Source organism: Plutella xylostella, chromosome 4, assembly GCF_932276165.1.
Source record: "Plutella xylostella chromosome 4, ilPluXylo3.1, whole genome shotgun sequence".
Classification (NCBI taxonomy): domain Eukaryota; kingdom Metazoa; phylum Arthropoda; class Insecta; order Lepidoptera; family Plutellidae; genus Plutella; species Plutella xylostella.
The window spans coordinates 7,478,089-7,497,411 of NC_063984.1; the positions used below are offsets into that span (position 1 = coordinate 7,478,089).

The following is a 19,323-nucleotide window of genomic DNA, read 5'->3' on the forward strand; positions in this document are numbered from 1 at the left end:
ATCGCGATATTTCTTTTACACTACAACAATATGCGACCTAAATAAGATGCGACATAAAATACTTACTTGCTATTCAAAATAGGGTAAATCGTGGTATAACTGGCATGTGTCAGTAACTGGCACTTTGACTATAAAACTAAATATATTAAGCTTTTGGATAAAGTAAGACAATCTTTGATGTGTTTACAGCAATCTCCAATTATTCATTGATATTATAGTTTAATTTTACGCCGCTAGGTGTGTATTTTCCGGCGCTGGAAATTATCTCAGTCAAAGCGGCGAAGATCGTCAAAAAAATGCACGTGCGTTAAGTTTTTCTTAAGGAGACACCAAAACTTGTATGGCCTGTTTTCGCGAAAATAAATAAGTTTTTGATAGTGTGACAATAACAAAGAGGTAGGGGAAGGTCTAAACAATATCATAATAGCCCGATTCACTGTGATTTTAGTTGCTTTTGAGTTATATTTGAGGGTGCTAGTTACTGAAATGTAATTTATATCTTCTCTTAGTAACTGGCACCCCCCTGCCAGTTACTAATATTTTGGGTTTTGTGATTTTAAGCTATTTTATACCTTCTATCGACAGAAAATACGATTTAAAGTGCACTGTAAAAACCCCCAGTGTCTAGGCAGCTTTGTTTCAATAACTGGCACGGGGCTGCCAGTTACTAATCTGCATACATTTTTTTACGCACCAGTAACTGGCACTTACTGGTGCGGTAAACATTTCTTTCATGTTTCTTTTCAGAAAAATGACTAAAATCAAGGCAATCTACAGTAGTCTGTAATTGTCCACTGCTGGACCTCTCACCAGCAGTGACACTGCACTCTGTTCTCGACCTTCCTCATCCAGCCACTACCGGTCAGCTTTATAAGGTCGTTGGTCCATCTGGCCCGAAGGTATCCGCCGCTACCCTTGCCTGTTCGTGGTCTCCACTCTAGAGCGCGTTTGCCCCACTGGTCATCGGTTCTTCGGCAGCTATGGCCGGCCTAATGCCACTTGAGCATACAGAATTTAAGAGCTATATCGGTTACTCAAGTTCTCTTACGGATTACCTTATTTCTGATATGGTCCTTCAAAGAACCAAGAAACTTTCCAATGCCCGCTGATCGATTTTGAATCGGTGGACCAGTCCAACCGTCAGTGTCCATGTCTATGATCCATACGTCATCACCAGTAAGACGCATTGACTGAAGACCTTTGCCTTCAGGCATTTTTATGTGAAAATTTGTCAAATCTTCCCCTATGCAGTCCTATCCAGTAATATTTTGTTTTACGCACCTTATAGCTTCGTTTTCGAAGTTCCTTCTGCCTAGTCGAATAGACTGTCCAAGGTAGACATAATATACTGTTGATGCATTAAGGCCGCTATGCATGTTATATAGAGGGAATTCCAGAACTGCCCAGGTCTAAATGGAATCAAAGACTTTCTAATAGTCCTAGAAGAACTTGATAGAAACACGGTTCGTGATGACCTTATAAAACAGCTTGAAAACATGACTTATAAACAAAATTGGTTAAAGAGCTTCTGAAGCTGTTCGAGGATAGTAATAGCTTTCAGAAGAGCTGTACTAATTCTGTCTTTACCCAGAGCAGGTGAAGCTGAAAGCCGTAGAAACCTTCAATTTCCGCATGAAATTTCAGCTTAGAGGCAACTATACTACCGTCAGCAGTCTTCAACTTAGCCAGGTCACTTCTCCCAAGCTGCTGAATGAATACATCAAGGTCCATAAGCATTTGCTTTCTCCATTTCCGTTTCCAAATCCAAGGGTTTCTCGATTTGTTGCATTCATATGGACCCACGATTTGTCGCATACTTGTACTGTCATTTTGTCGTAGAAGTCGACCATTACAACGGTGATTTTGAGTCTTACCGATACAGAACCTAGACAGGTAATTGTGCATTACCTAATATCAAATATATTATTGATTTTAGGGTACTTATTGACCTAATTGAATGATTTTTTAAAAGGTGCCAGTTACTGAAACATCATGTGACAGTTACTAATTTTTACTGCCAGTTACTAAGTTTTTTGGGGGTAGTGGATATAAACTTCATTAAAATCGAATATTAATCATATATCTTTACCATTTATGCCTATAATTGTTCCTCATCTTATTCCCAGTAATTCAAGCCTACCAGTGCTTAAATCAGGCCAATACTTTATTTTTAATATATTTTTTTGTGTTGCAATTCGCTTAAACTGCCAGTTACTAGTACTTTTACCCTATATGCAGTTTAATAAATAAGCTATTGATAATACATGCTACATAAAAATTTGCTACCGTTGTAAAAATCTGTTAAAAATATATGCTAGTAACAAAATCTACTACCGATATTATACGCTACCTACAACAAAAAACGCTATCAAGGTGAAATGCAAATAGGTGAAAAGCTACAAGGATTTTTTGATTTCGAGGTATACGACTAACAAATGAAAAATATTTAGGTTGATAAGTATGTAGGTACATAATGAGCAATATTTGAAAGTTCAAGGTAGGTTAGAAAATTTATGTAAGCGGTACAACACGGTTGTAAACTAAAGATGATCTTAAATAATGTAAATAAATAAATATATGTACACTTTCTCTCGTTATAATAGGTCAAATGGCCTTCTCGTTTAACTCAGTTGTAAGTATGTATTTAGAAAATAAGTCATCGGTCATGCACCGAATAAAAATAGTAGATGAATTGTAGGTAGGTATGTCATGAAAACAAGATCAAAGGGCCTTGATCTTGATTGTATGCTGATTGCTGTCAGTCAGACCATGGCTGGGCCATCCCCATGGAAGTTATACGTAGGTACTGCAGCCATTCCACTCCAACCTCACCAACGACACCAACAGTGGTGCCATCTATTGTATTTCTCAATGAAACAGATATTTTAAATTTAATGGTCTTATCCGTGTAGATTATTATCAATAGTATAGTTCTCAATGAAAAATATAAAATTGGCTGTTTTTATTGAATTCCCTAGTTAATACATATAATTTTTATGTGTAACAAACTTAGTTATAAGGTGACGCCCTGACTCCTAAACATTTATTTATTTTTTCTCTATGCTCCTAAACTAGGAGCACCTGTATGTCAGGAGCTGCTAGTTAGAGAAGTATTTATGTTCCTTGGTCAGGAGACTGAGTCAGGCTGGAGTCGGTGGGAAATGAAAGCATCAACAGCGCCATCTATGATTTAGTTACCCAAGCCATCCCAAGCCCAAGAAAAATAAGTTGTACTTCTCACTTGGGAGTTAGGTACTTCATGGAGGGCATGGAACTAATAAAGAGTACTTATTAATTTCATGGGGGCAACATATTATAATTATATTATGTGGTTTATATAGGTTTATATGCATCATTGTGTTGTTTTATTCTCTTTGCTTTTTCATTATTTTCATTGTTGGATTTTGAATAACGTTGACATGTTTTGTTGAAATAATCTATCAGCCACACGGCCACATGGAAGTATAGTGCCACAAACTTATCTGTTCCGGTGAGAGCGAACTAAATTGGTCCATACCTCATTACTTACTAAATGAATTTCATATTGACATAGATTATATGGACCAATTTAGTTCGCTCTCACCGGAACAGATAAGTTTGTGGCACTATAATAATACAACACGGCCACCACGGCCAACATGAGTAAAGTGACATTGACAGATCGATCATCTGATTTTTGTTGTTCATTACAGTGATAAATGAAAATGTATTTTGGGGACAAAATTTATTAAATTGAGGTATTTAGTTAATTTAATTTACTACTCTATAAAATATATTGTTGCTGTTTTTATTCATTCATTAAATTTTTGTTTGATCTAGCTTTTGTGTATCACCTTATCACTAAAAATAATTATAGTGTATTTTTTGGCATGCAGCGGTGGTTTTTTTTAGAAAAATCAAAAACAAAGCCCAAGGTCTTGAGAGAGATAAAGAAAACGACCGCCAAAACACCCAGTAATTATACAAAAAAAATGGATCATAAAAAAATAATAGAAAAAGGAATATCTACTAGACAATGGAAACTGTCAGTATCTGCACCCGACGTGCGACCCCGAGAGAAGGTATGTCTCACGGGAAACATTCCCGAGCTTGGGGAATGGGACTACAATAGAGTGGTGTCCATGGATCATGAACAAGGAACAAACATTTGGACTACAACATTAACTGTTCCTAACAATGTTGAAATACAATATAGATATGTGATTTGTCTTCTAGACAATGACTCTGATAGCACTATTGTGCTGAGATGGGAGACAAGTATTCACCCAAGAACTATAAAATTATCAGATTCACCCCCAGTAGTTGATATATTTGGTACTTATGGAGACCAAACTAAAATAACCAGAGGCTGGCTGACAAAACAAACATTAATCCAATTTAAATTTCTAAACAATCCATTAAAACTGAAGTCCCGTCTCTCTGGTAGAGCACTGAATATTAAAATTACACCTGTTAAATTAACTTTCAACAATCAAAATGAGGCACATCACGAGGATTCCTCCCTGAGTGTAGATGTGGTGGATACAGAGGTGACCGGAGGGGTCAGTGTGGAAGTGTCTACCTGCAATGATGATGCAGCAATGTGTGTGCTGCAGCCACAGGGACAGTTTGGCCGGGAATATAAACCTAATGATGTACTATTGATAAATGTGTCTGCCCTAGACATCAATGCTCTAGCCTACCTTGTGGATTTCTATTCATTCAGCACCCGTGCCTCATTGGATGACCCTCCATGTCATGTGGGCTACACCTATGTATTACCAAATATGTTCAAACCATCAGAAGGTATCTTGGAGTTACCAGTTACTTGTAATATCAAACATAGACCATTGGGAACTGTAAATATACAATATTTAATAGTAAGACCTATGGAAGAGAATCTTTGTGACCTAAAAGTGTCCTACTTGAAACACTGGGACCCATCCTGGACAGGCCTGGAGGTGGGGCACCGCGGCCTCGGGGCCAGTTTCAAAACTAAGGAGTATGTATTCTTGTACCCTTGTGCATAAAAAGTTGTATTCCTAATTAGGTAGTTTGGTCTCTCTCCATAAAAACAAGTATCAAGTGTTTTGTTATGATTATGAGAGAGACCATTATGATAACTTTTTGTGACAAGAAGGGTGGTGATAAATGATCAGTAATAAGCATTCAGTAATGCAATACTGGTTTTTGTAAATTGAGAATGTTTGTAAATTGATCGTAAATGTGTTTACTTAGAGGAAGTGCTATTCGGGAGAACACAGTGGCTTCACTGAAGAAGGCGGCCTCCAGCGGGGCCGACCTGCTAGAGTTTGATGTGCAGCTCAGCAAGGACATGATCCCAGTCATCTACCATGACTTCCATGTGTGCATTTCCATGAAAAGAAAAAAGGAGTTGGACTATGCGGAAATGCTGGAGCTCCCAGTTAAAGATCTCACTTTGGAACATCTGCAGAAATTGAAGGTATTTTCCAGTTTTATTTGAATACTGCAATATTTTTACAGCCTTATTGAAAATCTTTAGGAAAACTTGGATTGCTGAGAAATTTGGCCCCGCAAACACATCTCAACAGATGCACTTTCCAGGTGTACCATCTAGTGGAGGGCCGCAGCCACGAGGTGCTATTCGACGATGAGGACCTCGAGGAGCACCAGCCGTTCCCCACGCTGCAGCATGTTCTTCACTGCATCGACCCGCACGTCGGCTTCAACGTGGAGCTCAAGTGGACCATGGAGCTGCAGGATGGGACGTTTGAGTTGAATAACCCGTTCGATATGAATACTTATGTGGATAAGGTATGTTTGGTGTGGCTTATTATGACTACTGTCCAATGCCTTGGGAGACTAGTTTTTTTTATGATTTTTTAAACATGCCATTGTTCTTGAGAGAATTTCAGATTTTAAACTACATATACATAGTAAGGTAAGAGTATAAGTAGGTACCTACTTAAGTACATAATACCTAGTTATTTACTTCACAAGAGTTTCTTTGTGAACCTAAATAATTAATACTTTTCAAGTTAATTTTATTTTAACAGGTATTGGAAGTGGTTTTGAAATACGCCGATGAACGCAGAATAGTATTCTCTTGTTTCAATCCCGATATCGTGACCATGGTGCGCTTGAAGCAAAACAAGTATCCAGTGATGTTCCTTACTGTTGTAAGTACCTGCTATCACCTTTTCTTTTACCGCAATGTTAATGGTATTACTACACTACCTTGTTCCCTTTTGTATCTTATGAAATCTTTAATTATTTATTAGTCCTGTGAAAAGCATGATTTTTCAAAATTGTTACAGACACTAGACATTCGAGTCCACTTCCCCAGTTATCTACTTCTTCTATCATCTCTAATTGACACAGTCCTCTTATGTACCTAGACCTGAAGGGCTAGTACGGGGCGCATTTAAGACTTGACAAAAACGCCCCGTGCTGCTAGCCTATAGGTCGTTTCAATAAATCCGTCGTCGTCCCCAGGGCACGACGATCAAGTGGAAGCCGTACCGCGACCCGCGCTGCGTGTCCATCCCGTCGGCCGTGCAGCACGCCATCAGCGCGGACATCCTCGGCATCGTCGTGCACACCGAGGACTTGCTCCGGGACCCTACACAGGTAAATATAGCGGTGAGGCCGGGGGGGTCACTCTAGCTAAGGAAAAATAAGGTTTCAGAGCGCTGCCGCTGACGACGAAAGGCTCCATTTCTTTGTATCGCACCTATTGGTCTTTCGTTTTTTCCAAGGTTGAGTAAACCTACAGGTGCCAGCTGCGTAAACATAAAAAACGCGCAATTTAGCGCCTCAATCGACGAAACAATCGCATCGATATTATGTGCAGATCTCCATAGCAGTGAATATTCTGTCTTAACTCTTAATAAGGGACGTCTTATTTATGGCCAAGCGCTAAATATCTCAGCAGTTACCAAACTATGTTAGGTAATCTTTTAAAATATGCTTAGAAATACCAACTATTGCAAATCCACTCAAACGACCATCACCCACATAGTTAACCTATGTCTAGTAGTTGTTTGTAGTAGAGGTTTTCCTTCATACAAATTAGGTACTTATAACTAAAGTTGTTCCCATATGTAATTTATTGTAATTAGGTACATACCTAATTAATTTATCAATATCATCGACTTTTGGGCATTTGAATGTGATATTAATCAATAACACCAACTCTTGCGTATTGGAATGGCATAAGACTCATAACTCATTAAAAATACCGAATAAGCCTCATGTGTACCTAAATGCCTAGGGATTTGCTAGGGTATAAATTGATAATGCAACTCTGATTGGCATCTTCTTACCATGACGACGACGACACGTTTAGAAGAACAGTATAACTGATTGATTACCTTTCTATAATAACACATACGTAGGTACATTTAGAAATCCCTATGTTTTATGTTCATGAAATTGGCATTTAGATAAAGGATTTTGAGCCGCAACACTAATTCACGTGATTGTCCGTATCCGGTTGTAGCAACTAGTCAATGACAACTAGCAATAACTGTATCCTCACGTGAGTCACATGCGACAGGGGGGAACGGTTTGTATTGACAATATACACAAAGCTTGGCAGGCATTATTCGGTTAGGTTTAGCGGAACATTTGTAGTGTACCTAGTTAAGGGATGGGTCAGGTTTCTTGGTTACTTGGTTAGGTACTAAACATAAAGTGTACGGCGTACAAGTCACGCACTGCGCAGTGTAGACTTTGATCAAATATTACTTAAATAACGAATTCATTAAGATAATAAGTTGTTCAAAGGCCTACCTATTTTATCTTAGGTAACTTCAGTTTGAAAAATGTGCTTAAATAAATGCAACCGTAATTTACCTACTCATATGCCATCATCATCATCATCATCACCCACTAAGTAGGTAACATGTTGGAGCTAAGTATCGACAGTTTCGACACGCCTTCCTGAAGCCACAACCTTCTACTCAGTACCCACTACACCGTATAAGCATTGGAATTAAAAGATTAACCATTTGCGTAAATCTCGTACAGTCGATCAGACCTACTTACCAAACTATGTACAAAGTAGGTACCTAGTTTATCTACTGATAAAATTATTAAATACCTACTTACTAACTACATTATAATCACTTAATTACACACGACATGAGGTGATTTTTTCTAATTTTAAATATAAGTACCTACCTATCTTGAGAAGTTGTTTAATATTTGTTTAAATGAATAAGATTACTATTGTATGAAACACAAGTCTCATTACACACTCTCTTTGTTAGCTCAACGACTCGGCCAGGCAGGTCACATTGAGCTGTTTTTACTTATGAAATGCTAATAATAATAACCGATACTTAAACGCTTAACTTAATCATCTCTGTTTATTATAAACAGTACAAAACATTACGTGCAGTACTATTAACATTCTGTCACGTCTCGTAGCCATGTACTCTGGGTACACTGAGAAATAGTAAAACTATTGTAGATATAAGTTTGTAATATCTACTTGCAAGATTTTTGTAATGTTGTCCATGTTTTTGTATACAAATAAAGAATACTTATCTATCTATCTATATTATGCATAACCTGCCCACAAATACCTACTTATATAGACAAAGATATGTAAAAGCAAAGTGGCTTGTTTGTTATGTTCGATTTACGTAAATACCCTTTCAAATAAATCCAACATAAAACTTGATCTACTGTTAGGTAAATTTTAAGAATAACTAACAAATGTTTAGACGGTAATAATACCTATGTGTGTCAAGGACCAAGTAAAAGCAATAAGGAGACGCAATTATCATCTATCATACTGGCCTACCAACTACCAACCCACATTCTCAGCAACTCAAGTCCCAATCTTCCGTTTCCAGGTGAAGCTGGCAACGAACGCGGGCCTGGTGATCTTCTGCTGGGGCGACGACAACAACGACAAGGACACCATCCGGCGGCTCAAGGGCATGGGCCTGCACGCCGTCATCTACGACAAGCTCGACCAGTACATCACCAAGGAGGTCAAGGTACACCGCTAATTCCTGTCTAAATTAGGTATAAGTCGGTCTTCTTTCGCTGGCTGCACAAGCTCGATCAGTAAATCACCAATTAGGTCAAGGTACTACTGAACGCATAAAATCATAAATGATTTATCAGTTTGTCTCTCTTGTTCTTACTATTTCTTTAAAACACCCCTCATTTTTAATTTATCACACACTGCACGCTTTTTCCCTATGCTGATGGTAGAACATTGTACTAGGAGAGCATATTCTTGATGGAGGCGCGCGAGTCTCAGCGCGACATCATGCGGCTGGCGGCGCTGGAGGAGGCGGGGGGCGCGGGGGGCGGGGGCGGCAGCGAGGCAACATCCAGCGCGCCCCCGCGAGCGTTCCTCGACCTGGCCCGTCTGCGCGGGGACCTCTCCACCGCCACCTCGCTTGAATCACTCGCCTCGTCGATAGACTTCAGGGACGACACTGAGTCGGAGAAGTGCCTCAAGCGGAGCCTCGATTCCGTGGTGCTGGTGGACAAGGACGCGCAGCTGAAGCAGCAGCCGCGCTCGTTCAAGGACCTGTTCCCCGCGGGTGATAGCGCTAAAGGAGCTCGCCCGAAGATACCGCGTTCGAATAAGTAGACGGACGTATTTTCTTGCCTCTCTACGGTGTTTTTATTTATTTGCTCACTTACCTACCTAATCATGTATTATTTTAATATTTACTATATTTAAAGTGTGTTGAATAGATTCCCTTTTATACATAAAATTATATTTTTTGAAATGTATTGTAGTTTACATGTGTGTATAGCCGAATGTTGAGATTGTATTGTACAAAACTGAAATCTTTCCAAGCAGTCTCACACATGCAACAGGGTAATTCAATTATATTTTACTCTAAGTACCATGCGAATTTATTTATTGTTTTATGACAATTTAAAATATTGTTTTAAATAGTTACCTACTAACTCATCAAGTTGTCACATTATTATGAGGCTATTACTTTTTTATGCTTGCTATTTATATAATTCAATTATTGCTGTGATATTTCTGTGTGAATAAGTAATTAATCACTTCAACTACCGTTATCATTTTAATTGTTCAATAATTGCATACCATAATTCCTAAGTAATCTAATTTATTCCATTAGTTTCATAATTTGAATTATTTTTGAGAAATTATAAATTAAAATTATTATATCAAATTTCATACTTGTTATTTATTTCACTTCATTAATATTTAATATTACATTAATTAATTATGGGAGTTTAAAAGTTATGCAGTGTAAAGCTACTATTTGTATGTCTGTCTGTACAAAAGCCCTTCCTTCTTATCTAACGGATGCCATTTTTTTATAGTTTCTTTATCTGCGCACGTTAACACTCACGCTTATCCATCTGAACGATATACATGCTACATGCTGTGAATTATCTGATGCGAGTTACAAATTATGCATTACTTAATTTAATTATTTTTGTGACATGTCTGTGCCAGAAGGATGTAGAGGCTTCATCGTCTTCTGATCTATAATAAGGTATACCTATTCTAAGTAAGTAAAATTAGATTGATTTAGTTAGATAGGACCAAGTAACATAGGTATTTCTCTAACGAGAAGTGATAGGACAAAATGTTATGCTATGTCCGTATCGAGCCTTTGTTCCCATCTTTGTTCACGAAAAGTGTGCCATCTAGTCACAGTGTTACTCGATGGGAGTGTTACTCGTTGGGAATGATATATTTCTGAATTCCAAACCAGCCGCTGTAACTGGATAGGAACATAATTTGACGGTCGAATGGCGTAGTGGTTAGTAGCCCTGACTGCTATGCCGAAGGTCCCGGGTTCGATTCCCGGCTGGGGCAGATATTTGTTTAAATACAGATAAGTATTTGTACTCGGGTCTTGGGTGTTGATATTTATATTTAGTATCTATGTATTTGTGTAGGTATATCAGCTGTCCGACACCCATAACACAGGTTCTGCCTAGCTTGGGGTCGGATAGCCGTGTGTGCGATGTCCCCACATATTTATTATTATTTATTTATAAACTAGAAAATTCGCAACTGTTCTCCCGTTACTCGTTAAGATTTGTTTAGTGATGATGAATGATGATGATGCCTAACCAGTGATAGGTACTATGACTTATACAGTGTGTTGTTTTTCGGACCCGACAAACTTTAAGGGTGGATTCTACGAGTAATTTCATCGAGAAAAAACCCCCATATGTGGGGTCAAATCTCAATATTCTAGAAATGGCGGCCATTTTAAAGTTGCTTTGAACTTTTAAGCAGTTGTGAATATTTTAAATGAATAGAGATGACTTTTTGCGGATAATAGCATTTTATTTCATGTCCTTAAGGCGTTTAAATCTTGAGATGATTTTCTAAACGAAGAAGAAAATCTAATTTAAGTTACTTAGACCCCCACATATGGGGGTTTTTTCTCGATGATATTACTCGTAGAAACCCTTAAAGTTTGTCGGGACCGAAAAACAACACACTGTATAAGTATTTATTATTACGATTTTTTTATTTTCGTTCCTTGAAAAAGTATGAAAATCGAAATAATTATTCCGAACAATCAAATAAGTTTTATTAAACTAGTTAACAATAAAATTATAAAATCAAAACCGAATTGTAAAATCCAATCATTTTTTTTGCATAACAGCCATGTAGTAGTTATAGTTATCGCATATGGTGGAATTCAGATCCATTGGACTCTTGTATTGGCTCAAAAGACTTGATGAGGTTTCACTAGCGCCATCTACCTAAATCTCTTATTCCCTCCATCCAAAGGTTGTCTGGCAGAGATCGCTTTTAGTGATAAGACCGCCTTTTGTACCCTAATTAGGTTCATCATCTATCTAAAGCCTATAGCAGTCCACTGCTGGACGTAGGCCTCTCCCAAAGCACGCCACTGGATGTGATCTTTAGCTTTCCGCATCCAAATTAAGTTACAACTTGTATATTTTATTATTCTTTTGGGTGTACAAATAAAGTGTATTCTATTCTATAATCGGTTTTTGTCTATGATGGAAAATTCTTCATTGAAAATCCCAACAAGTTACTGTGACTTGTTGGGAATTTTTATTTTCATAGTCCCAACTATTTACAGTGTTACAGTTCTATGTGACACGTTGGGAATGAAGGAAAAGGGTGTTTCAACGAGTAACAGAGTGTGGACTGATGGGAATTTTGAACATAAAATTCCCAACGAGTAACAGTGTGACTGGTTGAGGTGTGACTGGCTGGGAACAAAGGGTATCGAGAACTAGTGTATGGTCAGCTATACACTTTTTATACCTTGTCAAATAAATGAGTAGGCGGTTTGTTAGCTTGACAAGGTACAGTGTCTAGTTAGCTACTAATAAAGCTGACTGGACTGGGTTCATTTCTTTGTAGGAGAGTACTGTTTTGTATCATAAGCAGTTGGGATATTTAAAATAAATAACTGGTTATGTATTTCGGATCTATATTAACAAGATTCATGTGTAGAATAATGACTTAAAACTAAAAAATATCTTAAGTACTTTGCTTACAATTTAGGTACTGAGGACGGAATGTATAATACATTTTTAACATTCAATTATATTAGTAACCCAATACACTATATAAAATATATTCCCCTACATTTAATGCTTCACTACAGTTAGTTTATGATTAAATAAATTATAAAATAAAATTGTAGACATTCTGAGGATAAACAGCAGCAGATTTATATAAAAATATATTTTGCACCATAATATTAATTTAGTAGAGTTTAGTAAGAAGAAAACATGACAACACTAAACTTATATTGTACTATGTACCGAATGGTAAGTAAATAAATGTAATAATAAGTTAAATATAATGTATATAATCTGTTTATAATACTTATGTTTATAGTCAACGTGAGGAGGGTAAGAGGAACACGATAGGAAGAGACGCTAAGTATTATCTTCCTCAGTATTCCACTTACTTCACCTCACTATAGGCCAGGCGCGTATTACGATTTTACTTTTTGTGGCAGTAAAATAGCGCTGGTCTCGTAGTGCGCGCTAGGCTTATATCGTGATTAAAGTTTCTGTCATTAATAATTAATCCACAGTATCTGACGGGCCGCATTTAAAATTCAGAAGTCAGGTAGTACAAAAATTGAGCTTTGGTATAAAAGTATGCGGTAAGCAATAAATAATCACTGACGAATACCTAATAAATAATATATGAATCTTAAACATCCATGATGACTAATTTAAATACTTGCAATTCGATGGTAAACAATGATACATCCCTTATTTTTAAATGAAACTTTAAATGTTATACCTACCTAGCTAAAAATCAGATTAGTTGCTCAGATTAAGTAGTTTGTTTTAGTGCGCTCGTGCCACGTGCCACGCACTTTATCACAATTAACAACCATTTAGGTACTTGTAAGTTTGATTATAATCTAATTTGTTGATGTAAGTAGAATACATAGCATAAACAATCCTTTGCTGTGATTAAAAATACAATATTAAACAAGTGAGCATACAATATTCTAAAATATTATCAACACTGATAATGGCACTTAAAAATCATGATTAGTGCGAATTAATATTTCAATATGCTTGGTTAATACATAGCTAACATACCGAGGTATAACACCTTGTACCTGTAGGTATATTTACATGTGTACATGTGTGAAATTTGCCGAAATAAATTTAAATAAATAGTACAAACACAATAACACAATTCATTTTAGTCTGTGAATTTAGTACTTATAATCATAACCTAGTAAAACATGGGTCGTCATCTTACGAAATGAATGGTAAGAATATTAAAAATTTCGAGACGACGGGCTATAAATATGGCCACTTTTAGAAGAAGCTAACTATAAGCTTTTTCATTAGACAAAAAAACTGGCGTGTAAATGGAATTTATATAATATTATTACACATACTATTTTACAATTTGCCATACGTGAAGTGTGAAACACACACAGAAAGTGAAGGAAGATAGCAGATCAAGATACCATATTATAGTAAAAGTAGACTGCTTAGGCACATATTTGAGCACCAAAGTAATTGTTTCAATAATTAAGGATATAAGTTTAAGTATAAAATAAATGATTATATTAGGTAGGCTATTTTTTATCTCATATTTTCTATGGGTATTCAAGTAAATGATAAATAAAAAGGAAAGACAGGTTTAGTAAAATGCAAAACCGATAAAAAGAATAAGTAGACCTAAATAGATAATTAAAATCATAATTATTATGTTAATAGAACATAATATTAATAATGTTAGGTATAGGTTAATGCTTAGAGCTAGGCAATCAATATACTGATATGTTGTATAATTTAAAGGTAATGGACGGACTTAAGAATACCATTTGTATAATAATAAAAACACATTTTCAATAAACTTGGACGTTCTGGTCGGGTAAAGTGAAGAACTTGGCTATACCTGCCGGAGGTTTGGTCTTGAGGTGCTCCTCTATGAACTGGCAGGGGCAGACGTAGCGGTCGCCGTGGCGCCCGGGCACGTGGTTGCTGAGGTCCAGTCGACGCTTCACGGCTTGTGCGCCCCACCGCGCCGCGTAGCGCAAGAATAGAAGAGCACCCCTTTCCTGTGGGAGAATTAGTCGTGAAAAACCAAGTCGTTAGTTTGAGAACTAGCGGTCTTACCACAAAAACTTAACAGATTTTTAGCGCTGAAAAGTGCAGCGCTTTGCTTCTGGCTAGTCATCTCAAACACGCTAAAACTGGGTCTAAAAGTTTTTGTGGCAACACAGTGGATACTAATTAAATGCAAGCTACAGATTGTTCTCATAATCGGGCGGCAACAGAATAAAGTTGTAAGTAATAGGACTTGCCAAAACTGGCGGTACAATCAGTCGATGCCGCGGCGCCTGAGCCAGTGGTTGCAGGTGGGGCAGCAGGCGCGCAGGTCGCGGGGCTCCTTGTTGCGCAGCACCTCCTCCGCGTACTGGCAGGGACAGAGCGCGCCCGCCAGGTGCCGCGGCGCCGCCGGGTTGGTGCCCTCCTCGTCCAGCGTCCAGTCCAGGCGCCGCCGCAGCAAGTCCTTGCCCCACCGCTGCAGGTATCGGAGGTACACTTGCTCTGCCACACCCTGCACATTCATATGCTACGCTTACCCACAGCCACTATCGCTACTGGTGTGACCACGTCATAGTCCAAGAGACATAGTTTTTAGACAGTGCTTTAAAAAGATACATAGGTCAGGTAATCAACTCAAATGGTCAATTATTCAATTATTGTTATTGAGTTATTAGTGGGGAGCTTCTTTACATTAAATCATTGCTTGAAACATTGGACTATGATGTTGATAACAGCCGATGAAATAATAATATTAATTTATAATATGGGTGATACAATACAGAGACATGAACTTTCAGAACCATCACCAAAGTGACTAAGTGAGAAACACCCATATAATTAATATATACTATGTTCAAAATATTTCCTTTCACAAATGTAATAAACAGAGAGTAGGGAAGTAGCTAATGGGTAGTTAATATAAAATAGGAGATAAAGATTAATGTTTTAGTTTATACCTATAGGTTATGATAGTAGAAACAATTCACCTACATTGGGTATTGCAGGCAGTCTCATTTCTGCTCGTACTCTACATCAATGTATGTTAGTCATAGTGGTATAGTACTAACTACTTTTATACTGGCCTATTGTCATCTTTGAGCCACAACACCAACAACCAAGATACAAGAACAAATATCTTCACTAATCACCGAGGGGCCACTTTATACAGGGTGTTGTATAAGTGGTATAGTACTATACAATACAGGTTGTTGTAAAAGTCGTATAGTAAGCCAAAAAGGGATGACTTAGATGGAATTGTTAATAACTTTTATTCCATACTAAAACTTTTTTGTTACACCCTGTAGTAAGCCAGATGGAGTGATTCAGAGCCTTATCCTGAACAACAGTTGTTCTGATTTTCGTAAATTCGTGAATATACCTACTTCTCATACTAAAAAGCCATGTGTCAACGAAATAATGTTTCTACACAGAAGAAAAAAAACGCGAATTTACAAAATAGAACAAAAGTTGTTCAATGTTTATAATTATTGTGTTATGCAAACAAACTGCTGTAAAGTACAATTACGTGAAGTGTTTTATAAGATGAATCATGTTATGCATACTATCAGTGTTAAAGCAAACCAATGAATCAGCAGAATAGATAAAAATTATAATAAAATGAACAAGGTTTAGAAATTTTCTATACCTACTATAAAGTGAAGAAATTAGTGCCTGCCTAGGCATAATAATATGATTATGTGTTATTATGTTTAATGGTATGTTAATTAGCCACAGGGCACCCAAGTAATATAAAAGTACTTAATTGGTGTTAAATAATGTTACTTGAAAAGTTAAGCATGAGAATGTCAAGGTTATGGCTTATTTAACACAATTTTAATTACAGAAATTCAGTGTACCACCAATATCTTTCCAGACAGTAATTTATTTGTATGCACTTGAAATGCATATTCATTTTTGAATAGGAGACATTTGCATTGAAATAAAATTAATTTGTCTTACCTGTTTTCGAGACAGTCTAGTTGACTGACTTCCTTGGATGATGATGTCATTGGTGGGCACATCAAGTCTTTCCTCCCATCCTTGCATGATTGTTTTTCCTTCTTCACTCTCAATGAACTGCTGGATATGGTTGATGCATGGTGCGGAGTCAAAGTAGATGAAGCAGAGGTTGACCTTATGGCAGGAGATGCGGCCGCGGTCGTCCAGCGCCAGAATCAGCTTGTGCTTGTTCAGCAGCTTGTTGACTCTCGCCAGGCACTGCTCCATCCCTTTAGACAACCTCAACTTGACCCACATGCAGAGGAATATGGCAGCCGCATTGAGGATCAGCCACATCACTCCGAGGGAGAACAGTGTGAGCCCCGTGAGTCCTGAGAACAGCAGCGCCAGCAGCACCAGGAAAGCCAGCGTTATCCAGCACACCAACACACGCTTGTAGCAAATATTGTAAAGCGTAAATCTTGCATCATTAACTAGAAGTTCCATTGCATGAACATATTCTTCAACAGTTAACTGAAATACAGAATAGTAGATATTATGATATGTTTCTAATTAGAAAACAGGTAACAAAGAATGTTACTATACTATGCTTACAGTTAATCCTTGGGCCATTAACTCCTCAGGCACAAGCTCAGGCCGAAATCTTGCTGCAGTAATCCATGGCAAACTCGAATTTACAGGCAACAGAGTGACAATAATGTCACCATTAGCTGTAAGGAATAAAATGATATTGGTAAATAGGATACAATGGAAGAGTATTAAATACATGGCATAATCGTAAACTCTGTACTTACAAAACCCTTGGCGGACATTGACGAATTCAACATTTTTGGATAACCTTGGCATTACAGGTTCGTGATGTTTGTCGTTGCGATCCAGGTTGATATGCACTGACTCAGTCTTAAGTACGGCTGCCTGGGTTGGCTCAGGTACTTCTGCATTCTGCACTGGCAGTGCCGAGGTCCCAGGGGACGGGGAAACCTCAGACAACGGCACGTTAACTTGTGGCGAATCATCCTCGAATTTCACCCAGCCCTTCCGTTTACTACCATCTTCAGTAGCATCACTTGTTCCATTTGTTTCGGTAGTCTTATTTATACCTCCTAAATCACTCATTTTATCTAATATTGTTAAAATCTAGTAAGAATTTCACTTTCCCCTTTTCCCCAAAAACCAAACCCAAATATTTGCTATTTGACGTGTATGAAATGTCAGTGTCAAGTCAAACAGAAACCGTCACAAAACGGTCACCTGTTCAAGGTGCGTTTTAAACCTACTATAATATTATCGTGTGAAGTGTGTTACTGACCGTATGAGCCAGAGCGTTTTGCTTTCTGGCGGGAAATATAAAATCTTTCAGGTTTTACTGTATCTACCTATATTGTCAGGAAAATATAAGTGTGATTTTGTAACCCTGCTTAAAAATAGAGTAGTTACCTAACCCCCTTATTCATAGAGAAGTTACAGAACGTTTTAACTAATAAACTGTTTTGTCCCTCTCCGACAATGAACAATTTGTTCTTTGACAGATAGGGACAAAACAGTTTATTAGTTAAAACGTATTGTAACTTCTCTATGAATAAGGGGGTAAGTATGTACGACCTTTATAAGGCTAGAACATATTTATTTATTTTATTCGACATATTTCCGTGAATAATGAAACTATTCCTATGAAAAAAGAGAACATTAGGTACTTATGTATATTAAAGTTTCATTATTACAGTCGTCGAAATATAATAAGCCCATTTGGACAGCTACACAAATTTGCTATTTAACTTGACGAAATATATAAAAAGACACATAATCTGACTTATTATTCAACGGCCAAGTTAAAAAAGAACTTTTGAAGCACCAAAAGTTACAATTATTGCTTAGATTTTTTATGAATTAGATTTGACACCAGCTATTACATTTCGACGACTCGACTGTAGTACATAATCAAGTTTCAGTCAATACTTACTTATTTTACTCCCAGTTATGTAATAATCACCACCATAATTATTTTTAATAGGTCATCATCATCATCTCGAGCCTCATGTCCTCACTGCTAGGACACGTGGAGGACTAGACTTACACCCTCCCTTCATTCATGCTGGGCTGGCCTAAGGCCTAGTGCGGGTTGGTGGACGTAGGTCCCTCATTATAATCAGCCAGATATCTCCTACCTCATTATATCGACCATCATAATGCACCCACAGAGGCTGGTTGGATCATAGAATTAAATAAACTATAACTTGATGGCCTGGCCTCCTTTAGTAACTGTTTGTCCAGTATACGATAGGCCTTTACAGGATGTTGCAAAAAGGGTATGCTAAGCCGAAAGTTACTATTGAAAAGGAAATCTTTTTTTCGTGAATTTCCAAAACTTGTAGAACAAAAGTTGTTCGATGATCCTCTGAGTCACCCCTTTCGGCTTAGTGTACCCTTTTTGCAACAACCTGTATATGTAGCCTATGTGAAGCATCTGACCCCCATCCCAGTAGCAATGTTTTTCTAACAGGGGTCAAGTTTCTATGCAGACCACTGTAGGTTACTTATTAGTTTATTTAAACTATTTAAAGTAATTCTGTTTCAAAACTTTCAACAACTCTGTCTATACCATGGAACATCGAGACTTCACATTCATACTGAGATCTTGTACCATAGGTACTGTATACCCTACCTATGTCTTAGCCATCGTCTAGGCTATGCTGATAAAATAATAAGTAAGTATAGTAAAATAATAAGTATTAATAAAATAATAAGTAGTTAATGAACAAAACACTGCATTCATCAAAATCGTACCTACTTTTCTACTTACCCATAGGTATGAGGCCACGGTAAGAAAAACTAAGCCTATTTTCCATGCAT

General features: G+C 37.4%; 2 protein-coding genes across 4 annotated transcripts; one reads left to right on the plus strand and one right to left on the minus strand.

The window, feature by feature from the left end:
- The first annotated feature begins 3,608 nt into the window (after positions 1-3,608).
- LOC105398594 (glycerophosphocholine phosphodiesterase GPCPD1) lies at positions 3,609-10,145 on the plus strand. 2 transcript variants are annotated; one of them, XM_011570745.3, is made up of 8 exons: positions 3,609-3,737; positions 3,876-4,981; positions 5,218-5,443; positions 5,566-5,775; positions 6,018-6,140; positions 6,457-6,591; positions 8,826-8,972; positions 9,206-10,145. In XM_011570745.3, the coding sequence occupies exons 2-8, from the start codon at positions 3,972-3,974 to the stop codon at positions 9,578-9,580; spliced, it is 2,226 nt and encodes a 741-aa protein (XP_011569047.3). In that variant the 5' UTR covers positions 3,609-3,737; positions 3,876-3,971; the 3' UTR covers positions 9,581-10,145. The 2 variants fall into 2 exon arrangements, with proteins under 2 accessions (XP_011569047.3, XP_011569039.3); XM_011570737.3 differs by lacking the exon at positions 3,609-3,737 and having other exon boundaries at positions 3,857-4,981.
- Positions 10,146-12,390: 2,245 nt separating this feature from the next.
- LOC105398583 (transmembrane protein 268) lies at positions 12,391-17,702 on the minus strand. 2 transcript variants are annotated; one of them, XM_011570716.3, is made up of 5 exons: positions 17,268-17,697; positions 17,068-17,183; positions 16,474-16,986; positions 14,769-15,025; positions 14,388-14,522 (listed from the first exon to the last, which is right to left on the minus strand). In XM_011570716.3, the coding sequence occupies exons 1-4, from the start codon at positions 17,587-17,589 to the stop codon at positions 14,786-14,788; spliced, it is 1,191 nt and encodes a 396-aa protein (XP_011569018.3). In that variant the 5' UTR covers positions 17,590-17,697; the 3' UTR covers positions 14,388-14,522; positions 14,769-14,785. The 2 variants fall into 2 exon arrangements, with proteins under 2 accessions (XP_011569027.3, XP_011569018.3); XM_011570725.3 differs by lacking the exon at positions 14,769-15,025 and having other exon boundaries at positions 12,391-14,522; positions 17,268-17,702.
- Between the last annotated feature and the right edge of the window lie 1,621 nt (positions 17,703-19,323).